General features: G+C 47.4%; 1 protein-coding gene across 5 annotated transcripts in view; it reads left to right on the top strand.

The window, feature by feature from the left end:
- The window catches only part of DNMT1 (DNA methyltransferase 1), a 46,834-nt gene that overhangs the window by 9,193 nt on the left and 14,825 nt on the right, over nucleotides 1-22,816 (top strand). For 4 of the 5 annotated variants that reach the window (XM_049642365.1, XM_049642366.1, XM_049642367.1 and 1 more), the window contains exons 2-21: nucleotides 63-99; nucleotides 1,081-1,188; nucleotides 1,382-1,601; nucleotides 2,242-2,317; nucleotides 3,820-3,895; nucleotides 7,842-7,876; nucleotides 8,254-8,338; nucleotides 10,177-10,211; nucleotides 11,229-11,313; nucleotides 13,199-13,233; nucleotides 13,712-13,793; nucleotides 15,556-15,590; nucleotides 15,921-15,966; nucleotides 16,061-16,141; nucleotides 16,237-16,346; nucleotides 19,034-19,152; nucleotides 19,434-19,526; nucleotides 20,261-20,412; nucleotides 20,572-20,759; nucleotides 20,865-21,048. In XM_049642365.1, coding sequence (XP_049498322.1) covers nucleotides 63-99; nucleotides 1,081-1,188; nucleotides 1,382-1,601; nucleotides 2,242-2,317; nucleotides 3,820-3,895; nucleotides 7,842-7,876; nucleotides 8,254-8,338; nucleotides 10,177-10,211; nucleotides 11,229-11,313; nucleotides 13,199-13,233; nucleotides 13,712-13,793; nucleotides 15,556-15,590; nucleotides 15,921-15,966; nucleotides 16,061-16,141; nucleotides 16,237-16,346; nucleotides 19,034-19,152; nucleotides 19,434-19,526; nucleotides 20,261-20,412; nucleotides 20,572-20,759; nucleotides 20,865-21,048 — 1,882 coding nt within the window. Of the gene's footprint in view, nucleotides 1-62; nucleotides 100-1,080; nucleotides 1,189-1,381; nucleotides 1,602-2,241; nucleotides 2,318-3,819; nucleotides 3,896-7,841; nucleotides 7,877-8,253; nucleotides 8,339-10,176; nucleotides 10,212-11,228; nucleotides 11,314-13,198; nucleotides 13,234-13,711; nucleotides 13,794-15,555; nucleotides 15,591-15,920; nucleotides 15,967-16,060; nucleotides 16,142-16,236; nucleotides 16,347-19,033; nucleotides 19,153-19,433; nucleotides 19,527-20,260; nucleotides 20,413-20,571; nucleotides 20,760-20,864; nucleotides 21,049-22,816 lie in introns of those variants that run through there. The other variant, XM_049642369.1, reaches the window with a different exon arrangement.

Below are 22,816 nucleotides of genomic sequence, written 5' to 3'. Positions count from 1 at the left end.
AATTCTTAAAGTAAACAAAGTTGCTTAACAGCCTTTCTTTCTCCCCTGTTTTCTTCCCACAGGCTCAAAGATTTGGAAAGAGATAGCCTTACAGAAAAGGTAATCCCCACCTTAAATTTTATTACCAAATGTGATTATTTGACAGACACTTTGTGCCTCAAGCATTTTTTTTTTTCACGTACGTTTGTTTTTGAGAGAGAGAGAGAGAGAGAGAGAGAGAGCGTGCACGCAAGAGCACCCAAGTGGGAGAGGGACAGACAGAGACAGAGAATCCAAAACGGGCTCCAGGCTCTGAGCTGTCAGCACAGAGCTTGATGTGGGGCTTGAACTCCTGAACCAGGAGATCATGACCTGAGCCAAAGTCAGACACTCAACTGAATGAGCCACCCAGGTGCCCCTGTGGCTCATAAAAAGTTTAAGTTGGAGTTGGCTTATCCCCATAGTTTCAAGGATAACCTAAATATTCTTTTTCTTAAAACTTATTTTTAACGTTTATTTATTTTTGAGACAGAGAGAGAGAGAGAGAGAGCATGAATGGGGGAGGGTCAGAGAGAGAGGGAGACACAGAATCTGAAACAGGCTCCAGGCTCTGAGCTGTCAGCACAGAGCCTGATGTGGGGCTTGAGCTCATGAACCGCGAGATCATGACCTGAGCTGAAGTCGGACGCTTCACCGACTGAGCCACCCAGGCGCCCCTAGATACTATTCTTAATGTGCTGCTGATTTGGTTCATTTTTGGTAACTCATTGACAGGTTTCCCAGTCTAGGTTCCACACCATCAGTTCTGAATTGTAACTTATCCTGGTCTTATTCCTCAAAAGCGCAGTTTTTCCTAAAACACTGTTCTAGGTCTCTGTCCCACATCTAGCCTTTCATTTTTCACCACTCTGGAGATAAATTTGTTAAGATCACATTGTACCATCACAAACGTGTCTTGTGAATATTCAGTTTTTTAAGGCTGAATCAGCATTTCCTGCCATTCGGTTATTTTGTGATCAGGCAGCTTAATTATCTGTGTATTAGTCCATTAGTTAGTAACTCGGGTGTTTGAGGACATCTAAACCTATATTCTTCCCTTAGGAATGTGTGAAGGAGAAATTGAATCTCTTGCATGAATTTCTGCAAACAGAAATAAAGAATCAGTTATGTGACTTGGAAACCAAATTACATAAAGAAGAATTATCAGAGGTAAGTCACTTCTTGACATCCTGGCGTCTAGGAAACATCCCCTCCCGTGTTAACTCCTGTGTGACCAGGGAGGCAGAATCCTCCCCAGCTCTCCCTGTTACCCAATAGTTATAAAGGAAATGCGTGTTTCCTTATTCTCTTATTGCCACGTGTTTGCATTCACTGCTACTTAAATTATCCTTTCCTGCTATAGGAGGGCTACCTGGCTAAAGTCAAATCCCTTTTAAATAAAGATTTATCCTTGGAGAATGGAGCTCATGCTCTCAGTCGGGAAGTGAATGGATGTCTAGAAAACGGGAGCCAGACAAGTGGTGAGGACCGCAGAGTGGGAATGGCAGAGGAAAACAAATCCCCCAAGCCTGTTTCCAAACTTTACACACCCAGAAGAAGCAAATCGGACGGAGAGACAAAGTGTAAGACCCCTTGACTCCTTTCATCTTGGTGGAGACTGGCTGTCCCCTTACACGGTACCAGACTTGGAGCCATAGGTCCCCTGGGGCGGTACTTCCTGGTTTGTTTCTTGTCTATACCTCCTAACTAGCTTAGATGTATATGCTGTACTTCTTCAGTTTTTTTTCTTTAACCAAATATCGAGCATTAGATCCCAAAACAGCTAAACTCATGCTGTATAAGGTAACAGGAGTTATTAATATTATTGTTTCTAAGTTCTATGCCTATTGAAGCTAAATGTATAGACTCCTTCCCAATTTGTAGTCAAAGTAACTCTTCTGAAATTTTTAAAACTCAAAGAGCATGGGACTTGAGTGCAGGTTGGGTTCTTGGCCACTTTATCTTTTGATGATCTGAGAGTTTGTTTCCTTGTCTGGTTCAGGGTCTGGCCCCTCCAATAAGAGCTCCAGTAACATGGCTCAGCAAACTGGCAGGTGCTAATTGCTACCTTTATCAAGACTGTTCCTGGTTAGAACAAGAGAAGGGTACTTAATCTTCAGAACCTGATTCTCTGTGCTATCTTGGTAATGCCAAAGAACTGCACCTTTTCTGTGAACTTTTTTATTCATAGTGGCTTTTTTTGTTTCTTTTTTCTTTAAACAGCTGAAGTTTCATCTAGCCCCAGGATTACAAGGCAAACTACCAGGCAGACCACCATCCTATCTCATTTCTCAAGGGGGTCAGTATATAATGAATCGACCACCGCCTTTTCTTGGGGCCAACTGTTTCTGGTAAAACAGGAATGGAATTAGGGTATAATGTAGCAATTTTTTTTTTTTTTTTTAAGTTTTATTTAGAGACAGTGGGGGAGGGGCAGAGTGAGAGAAGGAGAGCTAGAATCCTGAGCAGGCTCCATGCTGTCTGCAGAGCCTGATGTGAGGCTCGATGAGATTATGACCTAAACCAAAATCGAGAGTTGGACACTTAGCTGATTGAGCCACCCAGGTGCCCCTAATTTAGCAATTCTGACTTTCACATTGCATAGGTTTTCATCTTGCAGTTTTTTAAATTAAATATTCACGAAGAGCATTTCTCAAGACCTCCTGTCTACTTACTCTTATAGGAACCTTCAAATATACACAAAACTAGCCAGGACAGTAAAATGAACACCAAGTACCTGTCCCCCAGTGGCCATAGTTATCAGCTGGCCATCTTTTCGTCTGTAAACTCTCCCCCAGCTGGATTGCTTTGAAACCCATCTCAGATATGTCCTTTGAATTTTTTTTTAATGTTTATTGATTTTTGAGAGTGAGAGAGACAGAGCATGAGTGGGGGAGGTGCAGAGAGAGAGAGGAAGAGAGACCGAATCCGAAGTAGGCCTCAGGCTCTGAGCTGTCAGCACAGAGCCCAATGCGGGGCTTGAACTCATGAACTGTGAGATCATGACTTGGGCCGAAGTCAGACGCTTAACTGAATGAGCCACCCAGACACCCCCTCAGATGTCATTTGAAACCCATCTCAGAAATGTAGATTTCTAGATGATAAAATATTTTTTTAACCTTTTATTCATATTTTTCTAGAATTACTAATGTTTAGCAAACATGTTTTATCTTTTTAAAAAGACTAACTCTAATATTTTCATACTTTATAAAGCATAACAATTCCTTACTATCAAGTATGTAACCAGTGTTTGTATTTTCCCATGTGTGGCAAATTGTGTTTACTTGATTTGTTTTTAAGCCCTTCAAATTATAGATTCCTTTTTTCTTGCCATTTATTTGAAGAAATTAGTTCACTTGTCCAATAGTTTCTAGGTCTCGCTGACTGCATCCTTTGGTGGTTAATGTCTTCCTTGTCTTGTTTCTCGTAAACTGGTAGTTAGGTTTAGAAGTTGGATCAGATTCCAGCTCTATCATTTTCTGAGACTTCTTCACAGATGGTGCCGTCTTTCCATCAGAGGCATGTGATGTGTCTTCTGTGATGCCAGCAGCTGTTGATCAATGTCTAGCTCCATGATTTCTTAGGTTTGCAAAGTGGTGCGCTTCTAACCCGTCACTCAAGAGTTAAAGCCTCTTTCGATATCCTGGCAGTGAGGGCATTTCCTTGGAGGGAAGAAGGCACCCATGCCCTGAGTCTGTCTTAAAGAGGCCGCCTTTGGTAGGGAGGAATACAAGTCCTCTCATGCCTGGTGGAGGTCTAGGGTCTGGTGAAGCTAACGGTCGGCTTTCCTGTCTGTGTCAGCCCTGCCAAACGGAAACCTGAGGAAGAGCGTGAAAAAGCGAAATCGGATGATCATGTTGAGGAAGAAAAAGACCAGGTAGGGCTGACATTATCAAGTTTTTTCACTCTGCCTTCTTTTGGTATTTTGCTGGTAGCCCTGACTTTACACTTGACCTATCTAAATGGACTTGAAGTGACCAAGAAGGTGTTAGGACCTGTCCCTGGACCTGGGTAGTATGAAGTATGTCACAGTTAGGCCTGAGGGCTCCACAGGCCCCTGCTACTCACAAGGCAGCCCCATAACTTCAGAGTCTGTTACTTCCTGTGTCTGCTTTCTTACTTCTCTAGCTGACAAGATTGGCCATCAACTGTGACATTTTATTCTTTGGGCTTATTTATTTTGAGAGAGATGGAGAGGAGAAAGTGAATCCCAAGCAGGCTGCATGCTGTCCACGCAGAGCCTGATGCGGGCTTGAACCCAGGAACCGTGAGATCATGACCTGAGCTGAAACCAAGAGTCAGATGCTCAACCGACTGAGCAACCCAGGCGCCCCTGTTTATTTTTTAAAGCTTTTTTTAAAAAATGTATTTTTTTTAAAGTTTTCTTACTTTGAGAGAGAGAGAGAGAGAGCAGGGGAGGGGCATAGAGAGAATTCCAAGCAGGCTCTGCACTGTCAGAACAGCCTGACAGGGGGCTCGAACTCACAAACCACAAGACCATGACCCTAGCTAAAATCAAGAGTCGGACACCGAACCAACTGAGCCACCCGGGTGCTACTTATTTTCCTTAAGTTTATTTATTTTTGAGAGAGACAAAAAGTGTGAGCCGGGTAGGAGCAGAGAGAAAGAGAGAGAATCCTAAGCAGGATATGCGCTGCCTGCTGCGGAGCCTGACTTGGGGCTTGAATCCATGAACCATGAGATCATGACTTGAGCTGAAACCAAGAGTTGGATGCTTAACCAAGTGAGCCACCTAGGTGCCCCAAATGTTTATTTTTGAGAGAGAGTGAAGGAGGGCAGAGAGTGAGGGGGGAGAGGGAATCCCAAGCAGGCTCTGCACTGTCAGCGTAGAGCCCGATGCAGAGGTTGAACTCACAAACCATGAGATCATGACCTGGAGCCAAGCTCAAGAGTCGGATGCTTAATCAACTGAGTCATCCAGGTGCCCCCAAAACTTTAATCAATTAATTAATTAATTAATTTTGAGAGACTGAGAGCAGGGAGGGGGTAGAGAGCAGGAGAGAGGGAGAATCCCAAGCAGGCTCTGTGTTATCAGTGCAGAGCCCAATGTGGGGCTCGATCTGACAAACTGAGATCATGACCTGAGCCAAAATCCAGAGTCGGGTGCTTAACTGACCGAGCCACCCAGGCACCCCGAGCTGTGACATGTTTAAAGCATTTGCTTCTGGGGCGCCTGGGTGGCTCAGTCGGTTGAGCGTCCGACTTCGGCTCAGGTCACGATCTCACGGTTCGTGAGTTCGAGCCCCGCGTCAGGCTCTGGGCTGATGGCTCAGAGCCTGGAGCCTGCTTCCGATTCTGTGTCTCCCTCTCTCTCTGCCCCTCCCCCATTCATGCCCTGTCTCTTTATTAAGTTTAATAAAACTTAAACATTACGTGACATTTAAATAAACATTTAAAAAAAAAAATTAAAAAAAAAAAATAAAGCATTTGCTTCTGCCGTCCTTAGCTCCTTTTCCACATCCAACTTGTCTAATAGTAGAGCATTAGAGTTGCTATATGTAGTGTAATAATGCTACTTAGACCTCATAGGTTAGAAAACCAGTGGCTTACTGAAGTGTCTTTGATACAGAAGATGTTAGTCTGTGATGGTACTTTCCCTTGTGACTTGAGGCCCAAACCTAGATAATACCAGATGGTCGCACATCAATTTTCTTTTTGATTTTGCTGCAGGATTAGCTATGTACGTTGAAGGGAAGTCTGTAGGTTTATGTGTGGGTAGTAAATGCCTTACTGCTACTGATAGAGCGACCGTGGCATTACTGACTTTTGGGGCTAGATAATCCTTTGCTGTGGAGGCGGTGGGGCGGTCCTGTGGTTTATAGCATGTAGCAGCATCCCGACCTCTACTCTCTAGGTACCAGTAGTAATCCCCCTCTCCCCTCTCAGTTGTCACCACCAAAAATCATCGTCAGACACTTCCAAATTGGGGGGAGGGGTAAAATTACTCTGGCTGAGAAGCACTGGGCTAAGGGGTATCAGGTGTCACTGGGCTACCACTCTCCTTGAGGTAGGCTTGACAACCTGTTGTAAGACCCATGGATTCTGTTTTTAGAAACCACATGTAGGGGCACCTGGGTGGCTCAGTCGGTTAAGCGGCCGACTTTGGCTCAGGTCATGATCTCACGGTCCACGAGTTCGAGCCCCGCGTCGGGCTCTGTGCTGACAGCTCGGAGCCTGGAGCCCGTTTCGGATTCTGTGTCTCCCTCTCTCTCTGCCCCTCCCCTGTTCATGCTCTCTCTCTGTCTCAAAAATAAAATAAACATTAAAAAAAAAACATTAAAAAAAAAAAAAAAGAAACCACATGTTACTGTCCATGACCTTTATTCTGATGTCTATAGTTAAGTTTAGGTTACCTGCTTTTAAGTGGGAAACTGAGGCACAGAGGGAACCATGTATTCAGATCAGTGGCCAAGTCTCTTGTCTCTTAGGAGAAAGCATTCCAGACAGAACAGGCTTGCTCTTGTAATATCAATAGCTCTCTTCCACATGTACCTGTTTTAGAGTGGTTTTTTGCACCCTAACCTTTTAGAAGGCTCGTGTACCCTTTTCATCTGGCTTTTCAAGAAACCTGCCATTTCACTGGCAGTTTGTGTGAGGCCTGGGAGGCTTTGTTTATGAAGGCTTGTAAGAATATTGTCACAATATGCTAGATAAGACTTGGTGTATCCAGCCAGCAGTGTCAGATAGTTTTGTCACATAAGTCCTCATACAGGGATCATCTTTTTTAGTCCATTTAAAGTTACGAGAACTTATTATGTTTTAAAAATGGGTATTACATGCATTTAGTAAAACTTCTAAATAGTATAAAAGGATGTTTGGTGCATAGATCTCCCTTCCTCCTGACCTTCCAGAGCGGGGAAGAGGCAAGGATTTATCAGTTTCCTCTATGTTGTCTGAGAGAGAGTGAGAAAGAGACTTAGTATGAAATCTACCATTAGAGTTCTCTAGAGAGACAAGATGTATGTGTAAGATTAATTTTAAACTTGGCTCCTGCGGTTAAGGCTGGCAAGACTAAAGCATGCAGGACAGGCCAACAGGCTGGAGACTCAGGGAAGAGCTGGTGTAGATCCAGTCTGAAGGCAGCCTGGAGGCAGAATTTTCCATCTATGCACCTACATATACCACAGATGTTTGTGTATGTGTTGCCTATAATAGAATACAACAAGGTTCTGTGTACTTCCCTAAATTTCTCCAGTGGTAACATCTAGAACTGTAATACCTCAGCAAAACCAGGAAAGTGACCTCGCTGTACAATCTAGACTTTATTCAGATTTTACCAGTTTTCGCATGTGTGTATATGCACTCACGTGTATGGAGTCTTGTAACCTCTACCCCAAACAGGATCCAGATCTGTTTCGTCACTGCAATATATCTATCCCTCTTAAATACACGTAGATACCCTGGAGACGGCAGACAGTGTGAAATGGTACACCAGGGTGTTCGTCCGGGAAGAGCTAGTGTCCTCACTTCCTGCTGTGAATCCCAAATTACTATTTTGTTTTTTCCTAATATTAAAGACTTCCTGACTGGGGGTGGAGGATCTTTGATTCTTTTATAGAGCGTCACTGGAAACCTCTGGTACGCGGGCATGTGCTGGGCCAACTCCTGGGCCTCCTTCGTTTTGAGGGTAGTGGGACGGCACTACCAGACTGATGCTTATTACCCAGATCTTTCCCTTAAACCCAGCACCGCCCCCCCCCCCCCATTTTTAACAGTGCCAAATGTATTTAATACTGTCACTCATGCTTTTCATGTTGATCTTCTTTGAAATGAACGTTCTTGTCTTCCTTCTCTCCACACAGGAGGAAAAGAGGCGGAAAGTTACATCCAGAGAACAGTAAGAACGATTAATATACCTGTTCTGTACAATGTGCAATCTTCATTACCGAAATTACTTTTCTGCAAAGTTTTAAAGAGCTTTATTGTGAGTTGCCATGGCGACCATAGATGGCTCAAGAATGCTGAATTTGGGGTCAGATTATTAGCCTTTAATTCATGTAGAATTCTCATTGCAAAGAATGAATTGAGGGGAACCGGCCGTTGTCAGAACCAGATGTAAAGGTCTGATTAAATATTAAAGTAGTATGTGCCTTTCAGGGCCTCTGAGATGGAGATTGCTCTCTGGGGTAGGAAGAGGAGGACCTTAGGAAAACTGCTGGCAGGGGCGGGGTTGGGGAAAGTCACCCTTGGGGTGTGTGTTACTTTGCTTGACAGAGTTGCTAGACCGCTCCCTGCAGAAGAACCGGAGAGAGTAGGACCTGGAACACACATGGAAGAAGAGGAGGAAAGAGACGAAAAAGTAAAGCCTGGTCACATCCGAGTTTGTCCATTGTACTTTACTTGGAGTCCCTGTTCGGTTTCAGGAAGGGGGTCACTGGGAGGGGGGCCACATGTAGGAACAAAAGGACTTTCTCTCCTGATCAAAATGACCTTGACTTTAGTCAAAATGCTTTTCAGACTTCTTTTTCTGTGATTCTCTACCCAGAAGGGGGGTTGTGTGGCTTTCGTGACAAGGACACTGCGTTAGGCTTGGGGAGCAGCTGGACCTTCTGCTATTCCATCAGTGACAGAACTTCAGTCTGTGCCCCTGCCCATCTGCCTCCCTTGCTCACCAAGTCTTTGTGGGAATCTGACTTTCAAACACAAGGGGTGCTGAAATTCTATAGCATCATCCAGATACAAAGTTGCATTCTTTTTTTTTTTTTTTAAGTTTATTTATTTTGAAAGAGAGCAAGCATGCGAGCAGGGGGGGGGGGCAGAGAGAGAATCCCAGTCAGGTTCCACGCTGTCAGCACAGAGCCCACGTGGGGCTTGATCTCCCCAGCTGTGAGATTATGACCTGACCTGAAATCAAGAATCAGCCACTCAGCCAACCGAGTCACCCAGGTGGCCCTAAAGTTGCATTCTTCATGGCGATCAGACCAGATCTCCCCAGGTCTTCCTCAGACCTCCGGTTTCTTTGTACAATCCGAATTTAAGGTTCTGTGAAAGACCGATGTGCCACCTGAACCCCCTCGAGGAGAGGATAGGGGAGGGAATGGGGGTTTGATAATGGGAAGCTTACCATTGGACAGTGTTGTCCTATATGACAGAAGGGCTAACGGGCAGCCACCGGCAACAGGGCAACATTGGGTCCTGTTTTGGGGCGTCTGGCTGGTTCAGGTGGTTCAGTGTCTGACTCCTGAATTCGGCTCAGGTCATGATCTCATGGTTCATGAGACTGAACCCCAAGTTGGGCTCTGTGCTGAGCATGGAGCTTGCTTAAGATTCTCTCCCTCTCTCTCTGTCCCTCCCCCGCATGCATGTGCCTCTCTCTCTCTCTCTCTCTCAAAATATCTAGAAGTTTCTTACAAACTTGAATGGAGGGTAAAGGATGGGTGTCTGTTATTGCTCTAGTTGGGGGTCAACTGAGTGACCATTCTTGAAGAACCATTTGGTATAAAGCTAGCCTTTAATCGATCACCTCTCCTACCCTGATACTAGTTAGATAGCAGTTATACTCCAGCTCATTTGGGAACAGGCAGTTCTAGTGGGCTTGCTCAACTACCCTCAGGGCGCGTTGGGCAGGATTGAAATTCCTTGCCTGTGGTCAGACTCCCAGTACCTCTTCTTGCAGTAGATGGGTCTTCAGTGTGTTTCTTCTCTTAACATCACTAACCCTTGTGGTCTCTTCACAAAATGTGGAGTTTGAGGCCGAGTTCACTCGGGACCTTTTCCACAAAGGTGTGTTTAGCTCTTTTAAACTTGGGTTCAGAACGATCGTCATCAGTGTTTGAGGTGGAGCACTTGTTGAGAGTGGGCCATCCTGTTTCATGCTTTTATTATAGATTCCTAGTTCTGTTAGCCAGTTGTCTGTGAGGTCGTCCACACGTACTCATGACGTGTGATAGAGGGGTTTGGGGGCAAAGCGCTTAGATTACAGAACTCTTAGATCCTGCAACTTCCTGCTTACTTACCACCCCCCCCCCCAAAAAAAAAAACCAAAAAACAAAAAACCTTGCTATCTTGAAGATAGATCGTATTTACTCCCACCAGCTAGACTGTAGGATCAGTTTAGGTATTGTTTCCATAGAACAATGGAAAGATCAGGGCTAAATGGGGGGAAATTAACTAGTTTCTTTTTTACCCCCTTCTTAGGAAGAAAAGAGGCTCAGAAGTCAAACCAAAGAACCGTAAGTATAGTTAACATGCCTTTGTACTTCCTAGTGTGAAAATCGCTAAAATAAGTGTTCTGGTAAAAATAACGGGTTAGGCAGAGCATTAGGTACGTAAGTTCTACGTGTGTGGGTGGTTCCACTTGGGGAAGGTCGGAGTACCGGAGTGAAGGCTCAGCTCAGCTGATCTTGACCCGAGGCCCTTCCTCAGTGGTGGTCATTCAACACGTAGTTTCTGAGGTGGTGAGAAAGGGCATCAAATGAGCTGCTGCGTTCCTCCCCCGTTGGCTGTGAGGATGCCGGGTAATTATGGTTGCTGAAGCTCAGTCAGTGGCTTAAGACCTCATTTACTGAGCTTGCAAGTCTGCCTCCTGGTGTCTGTTGACTGATCTTGGCCAGGCTTGGTGGAGATGATGGGGACGACCTGGCCAGCCCGGGTGTGCTTTTGTGGCGGTGGCGGAGTGCGAGGGCAGAGGTCAAGAGCACTTCAAGTCTCTGTTGGCATCCAGTTGGCTGGAGGAAATGTCGAGACCGGGCCTGTGTCTAGGGGTGGGCAGAGCACCCAAACGGAGGGGCAGAGCCCGGAAGTGAAGATCCCGTGTGGCTAGTCGGCTTTCCGCGGTTACTGATGCAGGTCACACATCTGACCGGCTGTCGTGAACCCACACGGGGTCCACCTCTGGGCCAGACACTTGCCTTCTGCCTCTGTGGGCAGAATTCCCATCAGGTTACAGGAAATCGATGGAGTCCTATTTGTGTGTGTGTGTGGGGGGGGGGAGGTTATTTTGTTTTAAACTGTTCATTTAAGCTGTTTGTTTCATTTATATGAAATGTTGATGGCATCTCTGAAGATCATAAGTTCTGAAGTAATAAATGGCTTTCGGGCTTCCTATAGGGAAGACTTGCCCTTCAGCTGGGAAAGGCAGTCCATGCTCTGGGTCCGGGGAGGAGACTGTAAGCCATCACTGGGGGTGCTTGCAGTGGTGTCCGCCTCCCCGAACTGATTGCGTGGATGTGTCCGGTTTTGTGTGACAGAACACCTAAACTGAAGTCGAAGGAGGAGCTGGACCGAGAAGGAAGAACAGGAGTGCAGGCCGAAACGGATGAAGGAGACGAGAGGGTAAAGACTGAATCTTTGCTTCTTAAATTCCACTTTTCTTCTATTCCCATTTGGTCGGGACACATGGTGTGGGGCAGGGCTCTGGGTTCAAATCCAGCCCGACCTCCCCACGGGGCGACTCTGGGAAAGTTCCCTAATCCCCCTCATAGGGGTTGGTGGTTGTCTCGTGTCTGTGTGTACAGTGGTCTGCTTCCCTGTAACGGTGGACAGGGCCTGTGTGCACCTTGACGAAGGTGTGTGCGCGTTTGGCTGCACTTGATCCTCCCCTCGGACGCGCCAGCCACACCTGTGTTGCTCTGCCAGCCTCCTAAGTTCCGAGTCTAGGTCTCCCCGTCCTGCCAGCCTCCCCCGTTCAGCTAAGTGAACATACTTAAACTCTGCAACTTTATGCATGGAGTGGGGCTGGGCCTTCGTACAAGTGCAGGATGGCAAGGTCATCTGCAGGGCGGTCCCGCCGACTGAACTCCAGGGAGGGGAGGTTCGTGCACTGGGGGGCCGCAGCACGGGACTCCCCAGCTCTATAAGCCGCGTGGTCCCTGTCTAAGAGAAGTCCAACTGGGATAATCCCAGGATCGTCTGGTTTTTCTGTCTCTTGAGATTTAGATGGTGGAGCCCATGGTCACGGACTTGCTGGGTCATGCACTTCCTTACTTCTGACCTGGCTGGCAACAGGCATCCATTCTTGTTCCGTGGCGTCTGACCCTTTTGGTGTCGCCTCCAGCATGCTCTGCCATCTTAACTGTCTCTCACCTTTTCTGTCCAGATATTGCTTATCTTGCTGTCGGCACTTGCCTGGAATCCCTGCCAGGCCCCCTACAGAGATCCTAGTGATGGTGTCAGACCGCCCATTCTCTGCAGACAGAAACTGGCGGGAGCTCTTGCCTCATGGTAGAAAGAGATGGAAGGATCAAACATTTGACCCTTTCTAATATTGTAGGCTCTCCTATTTTTTTTTTTTTTTTTACGTTTATTTATTTTTGAGACAGAGACAGAGCATGAACAGGGGAGGGGCAGAGAGAGAGGGAGACACAGAATCTGAAACAGGCTCCAGGCTCTGAGCTGTCAGCACAGAGCCCGACGCGGGGCTCGAGCTCACAGACTGTGAGATCATGACCTGTGCTGAAGTCGGACGCCCAACTGACTGAGCCACCCAGGCGCCCCGGCTCTCCTATTTTAATAAACCTAACAGACTTGTTAATCTATGAAGATAAGCTCAATAAATTTATCAGAAAGTTATTTAAGCTCAGAAGACACTAGATTGTTTATATATAACAAGGAGTTGGTGACGGAGTTGGGAATTCTTTTATTTCTTAATTTTCCATGCTAGATTGCTAAGTTTTGTCCTTGTTTTTCCTGCTGTCCCGATACTTTTCTATATGACATCTTTACCTCTGACCAGATGACAAATGGAAGTATAGGCATTTGGCCAACTTAAGGTACATGGGTATAATCCCTTTTACAATGAGGTTTTCTGGACAGAGTTGGCAAGTTATGGCCCAAATCTGGCCTTTTGCCCATTTTTATGAATTTTTTTGGAACACAGTCGTGCCTTTTCACTTCTGTGTTTTCTCTGGTTGCTTTTATGTTATAATGGTGGGATTGAGTACTTGTGACACAGACCATGAGCCTTACAAAATCTGAGAATGTTTTCTGGCTCTTTATAGAAACCACCTGCCCAGTCCTGGCCAACTCTTGCTTGTAGGGGGTTAGGGAATGGAGTTAAAATGTGAAGTCTCCTCTGTACCCTGTAGGCCTGTGTAGATTTCCTGTTCTCCAGCTTCACGGCGCTGTGATCATTAATGGGTACTTTCAGTTTGGTCTTGCTCTTTTCTCAGAAACTAACTTTTCCCCTCTATCTCTCTCCACCCCTGTTTCACCCTCGCAGGATGAAAGGAGACCCAGAAGTCAACCCAAAGATCTGTAAGTGGTTGAAATGCTTGTGCCTTTGTGCTGTGCTTTGTGTAATTTTCGTTACTGAAATTACCATTCTAGAGATCGGTGCTGATGTAGAGGTTTACACGGAGGTGCTGATGTGCTCAGAAGACTGGATCCGCTCGGGCGGGGTTGGATAAGAAACTAAGCTGGGCCTCCTCTGCCACTTGGGTGGCCGTGCCACCCCTGCACATCTTGTGGGTCCCTTCCCTCCCGGCACTTCTCGCTTGGCCCGCATTGGAGGGGTCATGGGGGCTGCTTTTGGAGTTCAGACAACTTATCAGTGCTCCTTTTAGAGCCACCGTGACAAGGGGCTTTCTTTATTGGATCGGAAGAAAGAATCTTACCCAGATATATTCTGAATATTTTGCTTTTCAGTATGGAGGCATTAGTTTTTGTTTTCGATGTGAGTTGGCAATAGGGTTATTCTGAGCAAAGATCTGGCATATGTTTATTTACCTAACAGAGCTGCCAAACGGAGACCTGAAGAAAAAGAACCTGAAAGAGTAAAACCACAAGTTTCTGAAGAAAAAGATGAGGATGAAAAGGTAAGCTCTTGTTTTTTAATCCTTTGTTTCCTACATCCCAAAGTGACTTTTTTTTTTTTTTTTAAGTAAACTTTTGGTTCTGGAGACATTCGAGCATACCCCGAAGTAGGCCGAATAGGGCAGAGGGCCTCGTGTTCTCATCGGCCTACAACAGCTCTCCGCTCATGGCCAAGTGTTTGAGTCGGTCCCTGCCTGTTCTCCCAGCCTCCCTCACCCCTGGGTGATGCTGAACAAATCCCTGACATTACTGAGACAGTTACACAAGAACTTCCTATAAAAGGACTCTCTTCTTAAATATCCCCACAAGGTCATCATTAATACAATGTCAAGGTCTAGTCTGTTCAGATTTCCCTGCCTAGAAAAAAGAAACAACGGGGACTCTGAATCGGGACCCAAACAAGGCCTATACAGTGAATTTGGTTTCTGTTTGTCCTGTCTCCTCCAGAGTCTTACCCCCTCATCTGCCTTGCAATTTATGAAGGGAACTGGCTTACCCATAGAGTTTCTGGGTCCTGGTGTTTTGTTTGCACCCCCCTTGAGTTAAACCTCTCTCCAGCCCTGTCTCCTACAGACTGATGGTTAGGTCTGGGGGCTCGACCAGATGCAGGTCCTTTGTTGCCCAGTGGACTCTGAGGGGGTGCCAGGTGCTTCCTGTCATGTCACACCGGAAGGCACAGTTGTCTATTTATGGTGTTAAGACTGATCCATCCATTGTAAAGCGTCTCTCTGCTTCTCACCTAATGTTTGTAACAGTCATTGCTTAAATCTGTTTCACTGGGAGCTGCAAAGTGGTGATAGTCCACAGTTCTCTCATTCCTTCATTCGCCGAACATAACCCTAGAAAGAAGTTTCCTCTTTTTTTAATGGTAGACTAATCCAGTGGTGCACTCTGGGTGGTTTAAACAACAGACGTTTATTTTTCCACAGTTCTGGAGACTCAGAGTCCAAGATCAGAGTGCCGCCAGGGTTAGTTCCTGGTGAGGCCTTTCTTCCTGGCTTGCCGACGGCTGCCTTCTCACTGCGTCCTCCCAGGCTCTTTCCTGTGTGAGTGTGGAGGGAGAAGAGGGAGCCTGGTGTCCCTTCCCCTTCTGAAGAGGACACCAGCCCTGTTGGATTAGGGCCACCCTTAGAACCTTGGTCACCTCCTTAAAAGCCTCTTCTCCAAATACAGCCACATTCGGGGTTAGGGCTTCAACATGAACTTTAGAGGGACTTAATTCAGTCCATAGACCCCTCATCAGTTGTTTATTTGCCTTGAGGTACTGCTTGTACGGGTAAGCTAAGCTTTTTTTTTTTTTTTTTTAATGGTTTTTGTTAGGAGTCTCTTAAGGAAGTCTTTAGTTATAAGAATTTTGAATAGAAGACTCTAGACACTGGAGATGGCTTGGACCTCACTGGTCCTTTGACTCTCTTCCTCTCTGCCTCTGACTAGGTTTTGTGATAACTGTGTATATAAAATTGTGGAGCATTGGTGCGCCTGGGTGACTCAGTCAGTTAAGCATCTGACTTCGGCTCAGGTCATGATCTCATGGTCCGTGAGTTTGAGCCCCGTGTCAGGCTCTGTGCTGACAGCTTAGAGCCTGGAGCCTGCTTCAGATTCTGTGTCTCCTTCTCTGCCCCTCCCTTGCTCACGCTTGGTCTCTCTCTCTCTCTCTCTCTCTCTCAAAAATAAATAAATATTTAAAAAATGTAAAAAATGAAATTCTGGAGCATTGTCCAGCTGTAAAATACTTTTGTACCCTCTTTTTTTCTCTCCATTTAGGAAGAGAAGAGACGCAAAACTACATCCAAAGAACCGTAAGCACTTATTGTTGTCTTGGTACAAAGCGGATCATATTAAGATTCTCCTTCTAGAAAAAAAGATGAAGGGGTTTTAATGAATTGCTAGAGCAGCCTTAGCTTAGCTTTGTTTCTTATGGAGTCTGTGAGCTCAGGACCCAAACGCTCCAATTCTGCGTGAGGCAGGTCCCCTCCTTGTGGTACAGAGACACCGAGGACCTGGCACTTCTCCCTCCAAGGCAGCAGCTGGTGCTCACCTGTGTCAGTAGATTAGGTGTAACTTGGGTAGCTTCTCACATGTTCCTATAGGATTAAAAACACACAAACTATGTTCTGCTTTATTCTCAGAACGGAGAAAAAAATGGCTCGAACCAAAACCGTGGTGTCCTCCAAGGTAAACCCACAACTGGGAGTAAAACGGGTGCTGTGGCGCTGGTGGGGTTGCCCAGAGCCGGCCCTCTGAGTGCTGTTTGTGTTCGTGCCCCCAGCCCAATCCTCTGCGGTGTGTTCAGTGTGGACAGTACCTGGACGATGCCGAGCTGAAGTACGAACAGCATCCCCCCGACGCAGTAAGTTCCGGGTCTACTTCCAGCCTTCTCTTTCCTGCCTCTGCCTCTGCCTCTGCCTCTGCCTCTGCCTCAGCCTAACGGTCGCTGTCTCTCAGGTGGATGAGCCACAGCTGTTGACAAACGAGAGACTCTCCATCTTCGATGCCAACGAGTCTGGCTTCGAGAGTTATGAGGCCCTTCCCCAACACAAACTGACCTGCTTTAGGTAACGCATACGCTTCTGCTTCATTGTAATAGAGCACTTTCCCGAAGGCGCCGAAGTTCTTGATGTCCTCGCGAGGTTCTTTAGCGTTTGACCCGTAGCCTTTCTCAAGTTGCTAACGCCTCCTGGATCAGAGCCCCAAAGATGGTGGGAGTGTAGTAGATCTCTGCTGTGTGGGTTGTTAAAACCGTGCATGTCTAATCTTCAGTCTGTACGCATCCTGAAGCTCTTTCATCCAGATGAGGGCCAACCATGTGCTAGGTCGGTACTGACTTAGGTGTTATGGGTACAACTCCGTGGGTCCCTGCTTTCCTGGGGGCAGAAGCTAAGTTCTGCGTGTCAGGTGGTAGTAACCGCGGCACATGTGAAAGGCATGGTGAGCAGAGAGGGGCTGGGAGAGTGTGTTTGGGACAGAGGGAAGTGACTCGATCAGAACCCTTCGTGGCATAGAGCGTAAGTCGAGGGGACAGCTGGGGAAGGACACCCCGGCTGGAGGGAACAGCAGGTACAGAGACCCCGAGGTGGGCTCCTGTTGGCTGTGCAGGACTCAGTGATGAGGCTGGTGTGGCCAGAGTTGCGGGAGCAGAGGGCCCGGGAGGGGGCTAGACCAAGCAGGGCTGCACAGGCTGTGGCAGTGGCCCTTGAGGTTCTGGAGTGAAGGTCCTGGCGTCTGGACTGCGCCTTTGGCAAGACTCAAACAAGCCTGTGAGTACGCAGTCCCGTGTTCTGCACCCTGTGCTCCATTCTGCTCCTCGCTGGGGCTGCAGTTACTCTGAGGCTTCACTTTATTTCTTTGTGGGGAATGGCTCGGCTCCAGGACGCGTCCACTGTTTCTTTCACCTGCTTTAGCAGGTGCTTTTTCCCTCCCTGAGGAAAATGTGGGGTGGATCTCCTCTACCATACCTGTTGTGGGCATCACTTTCCTAACACCCCTGCCCTACAGCAGGTTAGGGGTTCTCTTGCCCCGAGACAAGATCCCCAGCGTGTTTCTTCTGCGGCACATTTCATGCTCCCTGTGGTTGGTGGTTGGCTGTATCCCCCTCTCGAACACCGTCAGGATCCTGCTCTGTGTCGAGATGCTGTCCACCTACCAGTGACCCCCAGGGCCCGGCCCAACCTCTGCCTGGTGGTGCAAGTGAAATCTACTGTGTTGATGCGGCTGAGGCTCATGCCCTCGTGCCGCCCTGTTGCGTGTCTCAGGACAGAGGCTCGGGAGAGGAGCAGCAGCTGGAGCCCGGGCTGCTGTAGTCAGGAATGTCAGAGCTTGGGGGTCTCTTGGCTTCCTCCTTGAGAGAGGGTCTGCTGTAGACCCTTTCCCGTAGGGTGGGGAGGCGGCACTAAGGACACGCTTCGCAGGGATAGTGTCATTGTAGCCGGACTGCCGGAGTTATTTAGGGCCTCTGTTTACCTCTGCTACTTGGGCTGAAAGTGGCAGGTGAAAGCAGTCTTGGGCAGGGTCCATTTTGTGAACTAGTGGGTCCTGCCTCTGCCTAGGACTTAGAACTTCTCCCTGTCGTCGTGGATAGCTTGCCAGGCTGGGCACTGTATCCTCCCCTTCTGTGGGTCCTCCATATCCTCCCCTCCCTGGCTATGTGTCCATCTTTCCCACTGGACTTACGTCCCGAGGGCAGAGAGATGACCCGTGTCTATCTACCATACCTGACACGTAGTAGGGGTTTCAATTCAGGATGTTCGTGTCTGTCCACCATGCCTGGCACATGGTGGGGGTTTCAGTTCAGGGTGTTCGTGTTTGCATTTCTGAAGTTCTGTGCGGTTTCAGGATGAGGATTTCTGGCTTCCAAGGGCCTAGGCTGTGGGAGTGTGATGGGGGGTGGTGCTCTCAAGGCCTGCGGATTCTGGGTCGCCCGCCTGGGCCTTTGCACCACGGGATGGTACTTCTTGCCCGGAAGGTGCTCTTTGGGGCCAACACGAGCGGTTCCAGAAGCAGAAAGACCCCCCACCCCCGACACATACATACACACCCTGATTTCATGTTCTTCTGAAGTTTGACATTTGGGCGGTAGGACTGTGGATGGATGCCCTCAAACTCCAGATTTAACCCTCCAAATGAGGTGGAAGTATGTCCTTCCCATATCTTTACATCTGTTTTCATGCTGTTAGGTAATAGGTCTTACTGTGCTGCTTATTAAGGTGAAGTTCCTATGCCATTAAGCATGTATAAAACACTGAATGCGTAAATGCAGAGAAGGCAGAGTGGGGATTGCCAGGGGCGGGGATGGAATAGGAAGTAGTGACTGTTTAATGGAGAGAAGGTTTTCTTTGTGGGCAGTGAAAGCATTTTGGAGCTACATCGAGGTGGTGGCCACAGCCGTAAGCAGCATGTGTCTGAGAAGCCAGTGCTTGTCCGATAGCAGTGTGCCGAGGGAAGACGCAGTAGTGCGTTGATCCCTTGTGAGGTTTCCTGTCACCCCACTGTAAGACTCCCTGACTTCTTGGTGTCACCTTTGTAGATGCCTAGGTCGGCAGACATCAAGATCCTCTTGATGCATAGGTGGGAGAATTGGGTAGAAACTGGGTGAGGACACTGTGCCAATGAAGTGTTCTGACAGCCGAGAAGGTTAAGCGTCTAGGACTTGCACGCGGTCTCGTCACCTTGGGTCTGAGCTTGATTGTGTACTTCTGCCTGCCTTCACTGGTCGGCTGGTAACTGCTCTCTGTCGCCTGTCTAGCGTGTACTGTAAGCGTGGTCACCTGTGCCCGATCGACACTGGTCTCATTGAAAAGAACGTTGAGCTCTTCTTTTCCGGTTCAGCAAAACCAATCTACGATGATGACCCGTCTCTTGAAGGTCAGTGGAACGTTCCAGGTTATGTTTGGGCAGAGATCTTAAAAACAAAGCTTACCTGCAAAGCACTATTCAGTTGGAACGACTGTCCCTTAAAGTTAGGGCTTGAGACTGTGCTGTGAACAGCTATTAGCAAACTCGCTCTGGTGGCTCTGAGGACTGCCCAGTTTGGCTGACAAGGGAAGTCACCTCGGGGGCACTCAGAGTGTCACTGGCCCTTCTGGGGTTTGATAGGAGTCATAGTTCTTAGTCCATTTCTTTTCAGGACACTTTCTTTTTCCTAGGTGGTGTTAATGGCAAAAATCTTGGCCCCATAAATGAATGGTGGATCACTGGCTTTGATGGAGGTGAAAAGGCGCTCATTGGCTTCAGCACCTGTAAGTGTGTGGCCAGTTGTGGACCGTGATGGAATCGGAAAGGGGCCCTTGTTCCTGTCCTCCCCTGGGCTCGGTTGGGCTTGGGTGGGATGTTCAGCCTCTCGTGAATGGCACGTGACTAACTTGTGACTGTTTGGGAACCATGTCATTAGGGTGGTTTCCATTACGAAACCATCAGGATGACTTTTTTGTAGGGGTTACAGCTGGCCCTCCAGTTAGAAGTGCCAGTCCTATTCTTACAGCTCAAACTCCGACTGAATTCCAAAAACGAGAGGAGCCCAAATAAGGCCACTTGGCCAGTCTCCCATTCTCTAGCTGTCTTCTTCCTTTTTTAAAATTTTTGTTTATCTGACACACAGTGTGGGGCTCAAACTCCTAACCCTGAGATCACAAGTCATGTGCTCCACTGGTTGAGCCAGCCAGGTGCCCCTTTAGCTGCCTTCTTTAAGATTTTATTTAAGTAATATTTGCACCCAGTGTGGGGCTCGAACTCAAAACCCTGAGATCAAGAGTCCCATGTTCCACCGACTGAGCCAGCCAGGCGCCTCCGTTCCCTAGCTGTCTTAGGCCACTTCTGAATGGGTTAACTCCGAATGTCCTTTGCGTTTTGTTGACTTGTGCATATGGAATGACTTTTAGACTATCCCATAGTCTTCATAGACTCATCCCTGCCCTTTGGCCATCATAGCTGCCATCAGATTCAGACCACTTTTTAAAATTGCGGTTTACTTCAGCTTTTGCCGAATACATTCTGATGGATCCCAACCCAGAGTACGCGCCGCTGTTTAGTGTGATGCAGGAGAAGATCTACATAAGTAAGATTGTGGTTGAGTTCCTGCAGAGCAACCCAGACTCCACCTATGAAGACTTGATCAATAAGATCGAGGTGAGGGGCTCAGGGTCTCCGCAACCCGAGATTCATGCCTATTTACATGCGGCACAGATGTTGCTAGAAAACTCCTGTCTAAAATCAGAAACCGCTTTTCGGTTTGATTAGAACGGTTTTTCTTAAGCCTAAGAGAAACTTCTGATCTTTTTCTTAAAGACCACTGTTCCTCCTTCTGTGCTCAACCTGAATCGATTCACAGAGGATTCTCTCCTTCGGCACGCCCAGTTTGTGGTAGAACAAGTAGAGAGTTATGATGAGGCTGGGGACAGTGACGAGCAGCCCATCTTTCTGACCCCCTGCATGAGGGACCTGATCAAGTTGGCTGGGGTCACCCTAGGAAAAAGGTAAGGACGCAGCAGGCATAAAACCGAAGACCGGAGACCAGAGAAGGTAGAGTGTCCTGTGCACTCTTCCCCAGCCTGCTAACACGATGGAAACCTCTGTCCCAGGCGAGCTGAAAGACGTCAGACCATCGGGCATTCTGCCAAAGAGAAGGACAAAGGCCCCACTAAAGCCACCACTACCAAGCTGGTCTACCAGATCTTTGACACTTTCTTCGCAGAGCAAATCGAAAAGGATGACCGAGAAGACAAGGAGAACGCCTTCAAACGCCGACGGTGTGGCGTCTGTGAGGTAACCTCACCTGGGCCGGGCTCCCCGCGCAATCTGAAGAACTTTTCTCCTGGCTGAGACTCTCCCTGCTCAAATGTGACCCCTAACACGGAAGCTGGGAGAAAGTTATCGGGGCGGGGGCGGGGAGGGAGAGGATCGCATGCCTCACGGGACAAGCAGATTGGCCGGACAGCGGTGGAAAGAGGTGCGCTTGGGCACCGCGCTGTTGATCCACTGTAACTGACTAGCCTGGCCTCCTGGGTGGCATTCGCTCTACCTGCATAGCACTGTCTAGAGGCCTTGGTGTGAGTGCAGAGGAAGGGATTACCCCACAGAGGTGCTGCCCTCTCCGAGGGGGGGACATCCCCGCAGGCCTGCCTCGCCTCGTGGTGTAACTTTCCCAGGGCAGTGGGGACTCTGTCCAGGATGGATTGGAGGGCTTCTAAAAGCCCTCTCTTCCTGTGGAAGTTTTTAGATTTACTTCACTCAGTATTAGGGGGATTAATTTCTCCAGTCACCTAGAGAAGAGATACTTTGGTATCTGCTACAGGCATATCTTGTCTCATTGCACTTGGAGATACTGGGTTTTTCGTTTTGTTTTCTATTTTTTTAAACAAACTGAAGGTCTGTGGCAACCCTGCATCGAGCAAGTCAATTGGTGCCATTTTTCCAACAGCATTTGCTCACTTTGAGACTCTCTATCACGTTTTAGTAATTCTTGGAATATTTCAAACTTACTTACTGTATTTATGGTGATCTGTGACCGGTGATTATAGCTTGCTGAAAGCTCAGATGATGGTTAGCGTGCTTTTAGCAGTTTTTTTTTTCTTTTTTTAAGTAGGTTTCATGCCCAGCATGGAGCCAAACACAGGGCTTGAACTCATGACCCTGAGCTCAAGACCTGAGCCAATATCAAGAATCGGATGCTTAACCAACTGAGCCACTCAGGCGCCCTATCAATAAAGAATTTTTTTTTTTTAATTTTTTAAATATTTGTTTTTGAGAGAGAGAGAGCGCGAGCAAGCGGGGGAGGAACAGAAAGAGAGGGAGACACAGAATCCCAAGCAGGCTCCAGGTTCTGAGCTGTCAGCACAGAGCCCGACGCGAGGCCCGAGCCCATGGACCACGAGATCATGACCCGAGCTGAAGTCAGACGCCCAACTGACTGAGCCACCCAGGCACCCCAAGAATTTTTAAATTAAAAAATATACTTTTTTTTAGATTTCATGTTATTTAATGACACATTTAACAATTTAATAGACTATAGAATAAATATAACTTGTATATGTACTGGAAAGCCAAGAAATTAATTTGACTAGCTTTATTGGAACTGTACCTGTAATATTGGAAGTATACCATATTTGACTTACTTTGGACAAACACTGAAATGCAAAAATACCACAACTGCCTTCAGAACCTGTGTTCACACCGTCGGCTGGACTCTGTCTTTCCCTTTGTTTTATTAACAGGAATTCACGTGTTCTCCCCATTCTTTTGGTTTTATTTTTTCACCTAGCACATGTACATGCACTGTCCAGAGCTTCCTGAACACACACAACTGGTGTTTGCCACTGTTACGTGTTGCTACAAGTAATCTGGTGGACGCATTCCGATTATCCCACAGTATTTCATTATATGAGTATTCCAGCTTCTTCCTCTGTTATAAATAATGCAGTGGCGACATCCTTGAATGAGGCTTCTTGGGATCGTCTCTACATAGAAGCAGAATTGCTGGGGTGTGGGTTTATGCTTAACTTTGGTCTGGAAAAGTCTCCAGAGCGGTAGTGCC

This window comes from Panthera uncia, chromosome A2, assembly GCF_023721935.1.
Source record: "Panthera uncia isolate 11264 chromosome A2, Puncia_PCG_1.0, whole genome shotgun sequence".
In the NCBI taxonomy this organism is placed as follows: Eukaryota; Metazoa; Chordata; class Mammalia; order Carnivora; family Felidae; genus Panthera; species Panthera uncia.
The sequence above is the reverse complement of the archived record's forward strand: the minus strand, read 5'-3'. Positions and strand labels throughout refer to the sequence as shown.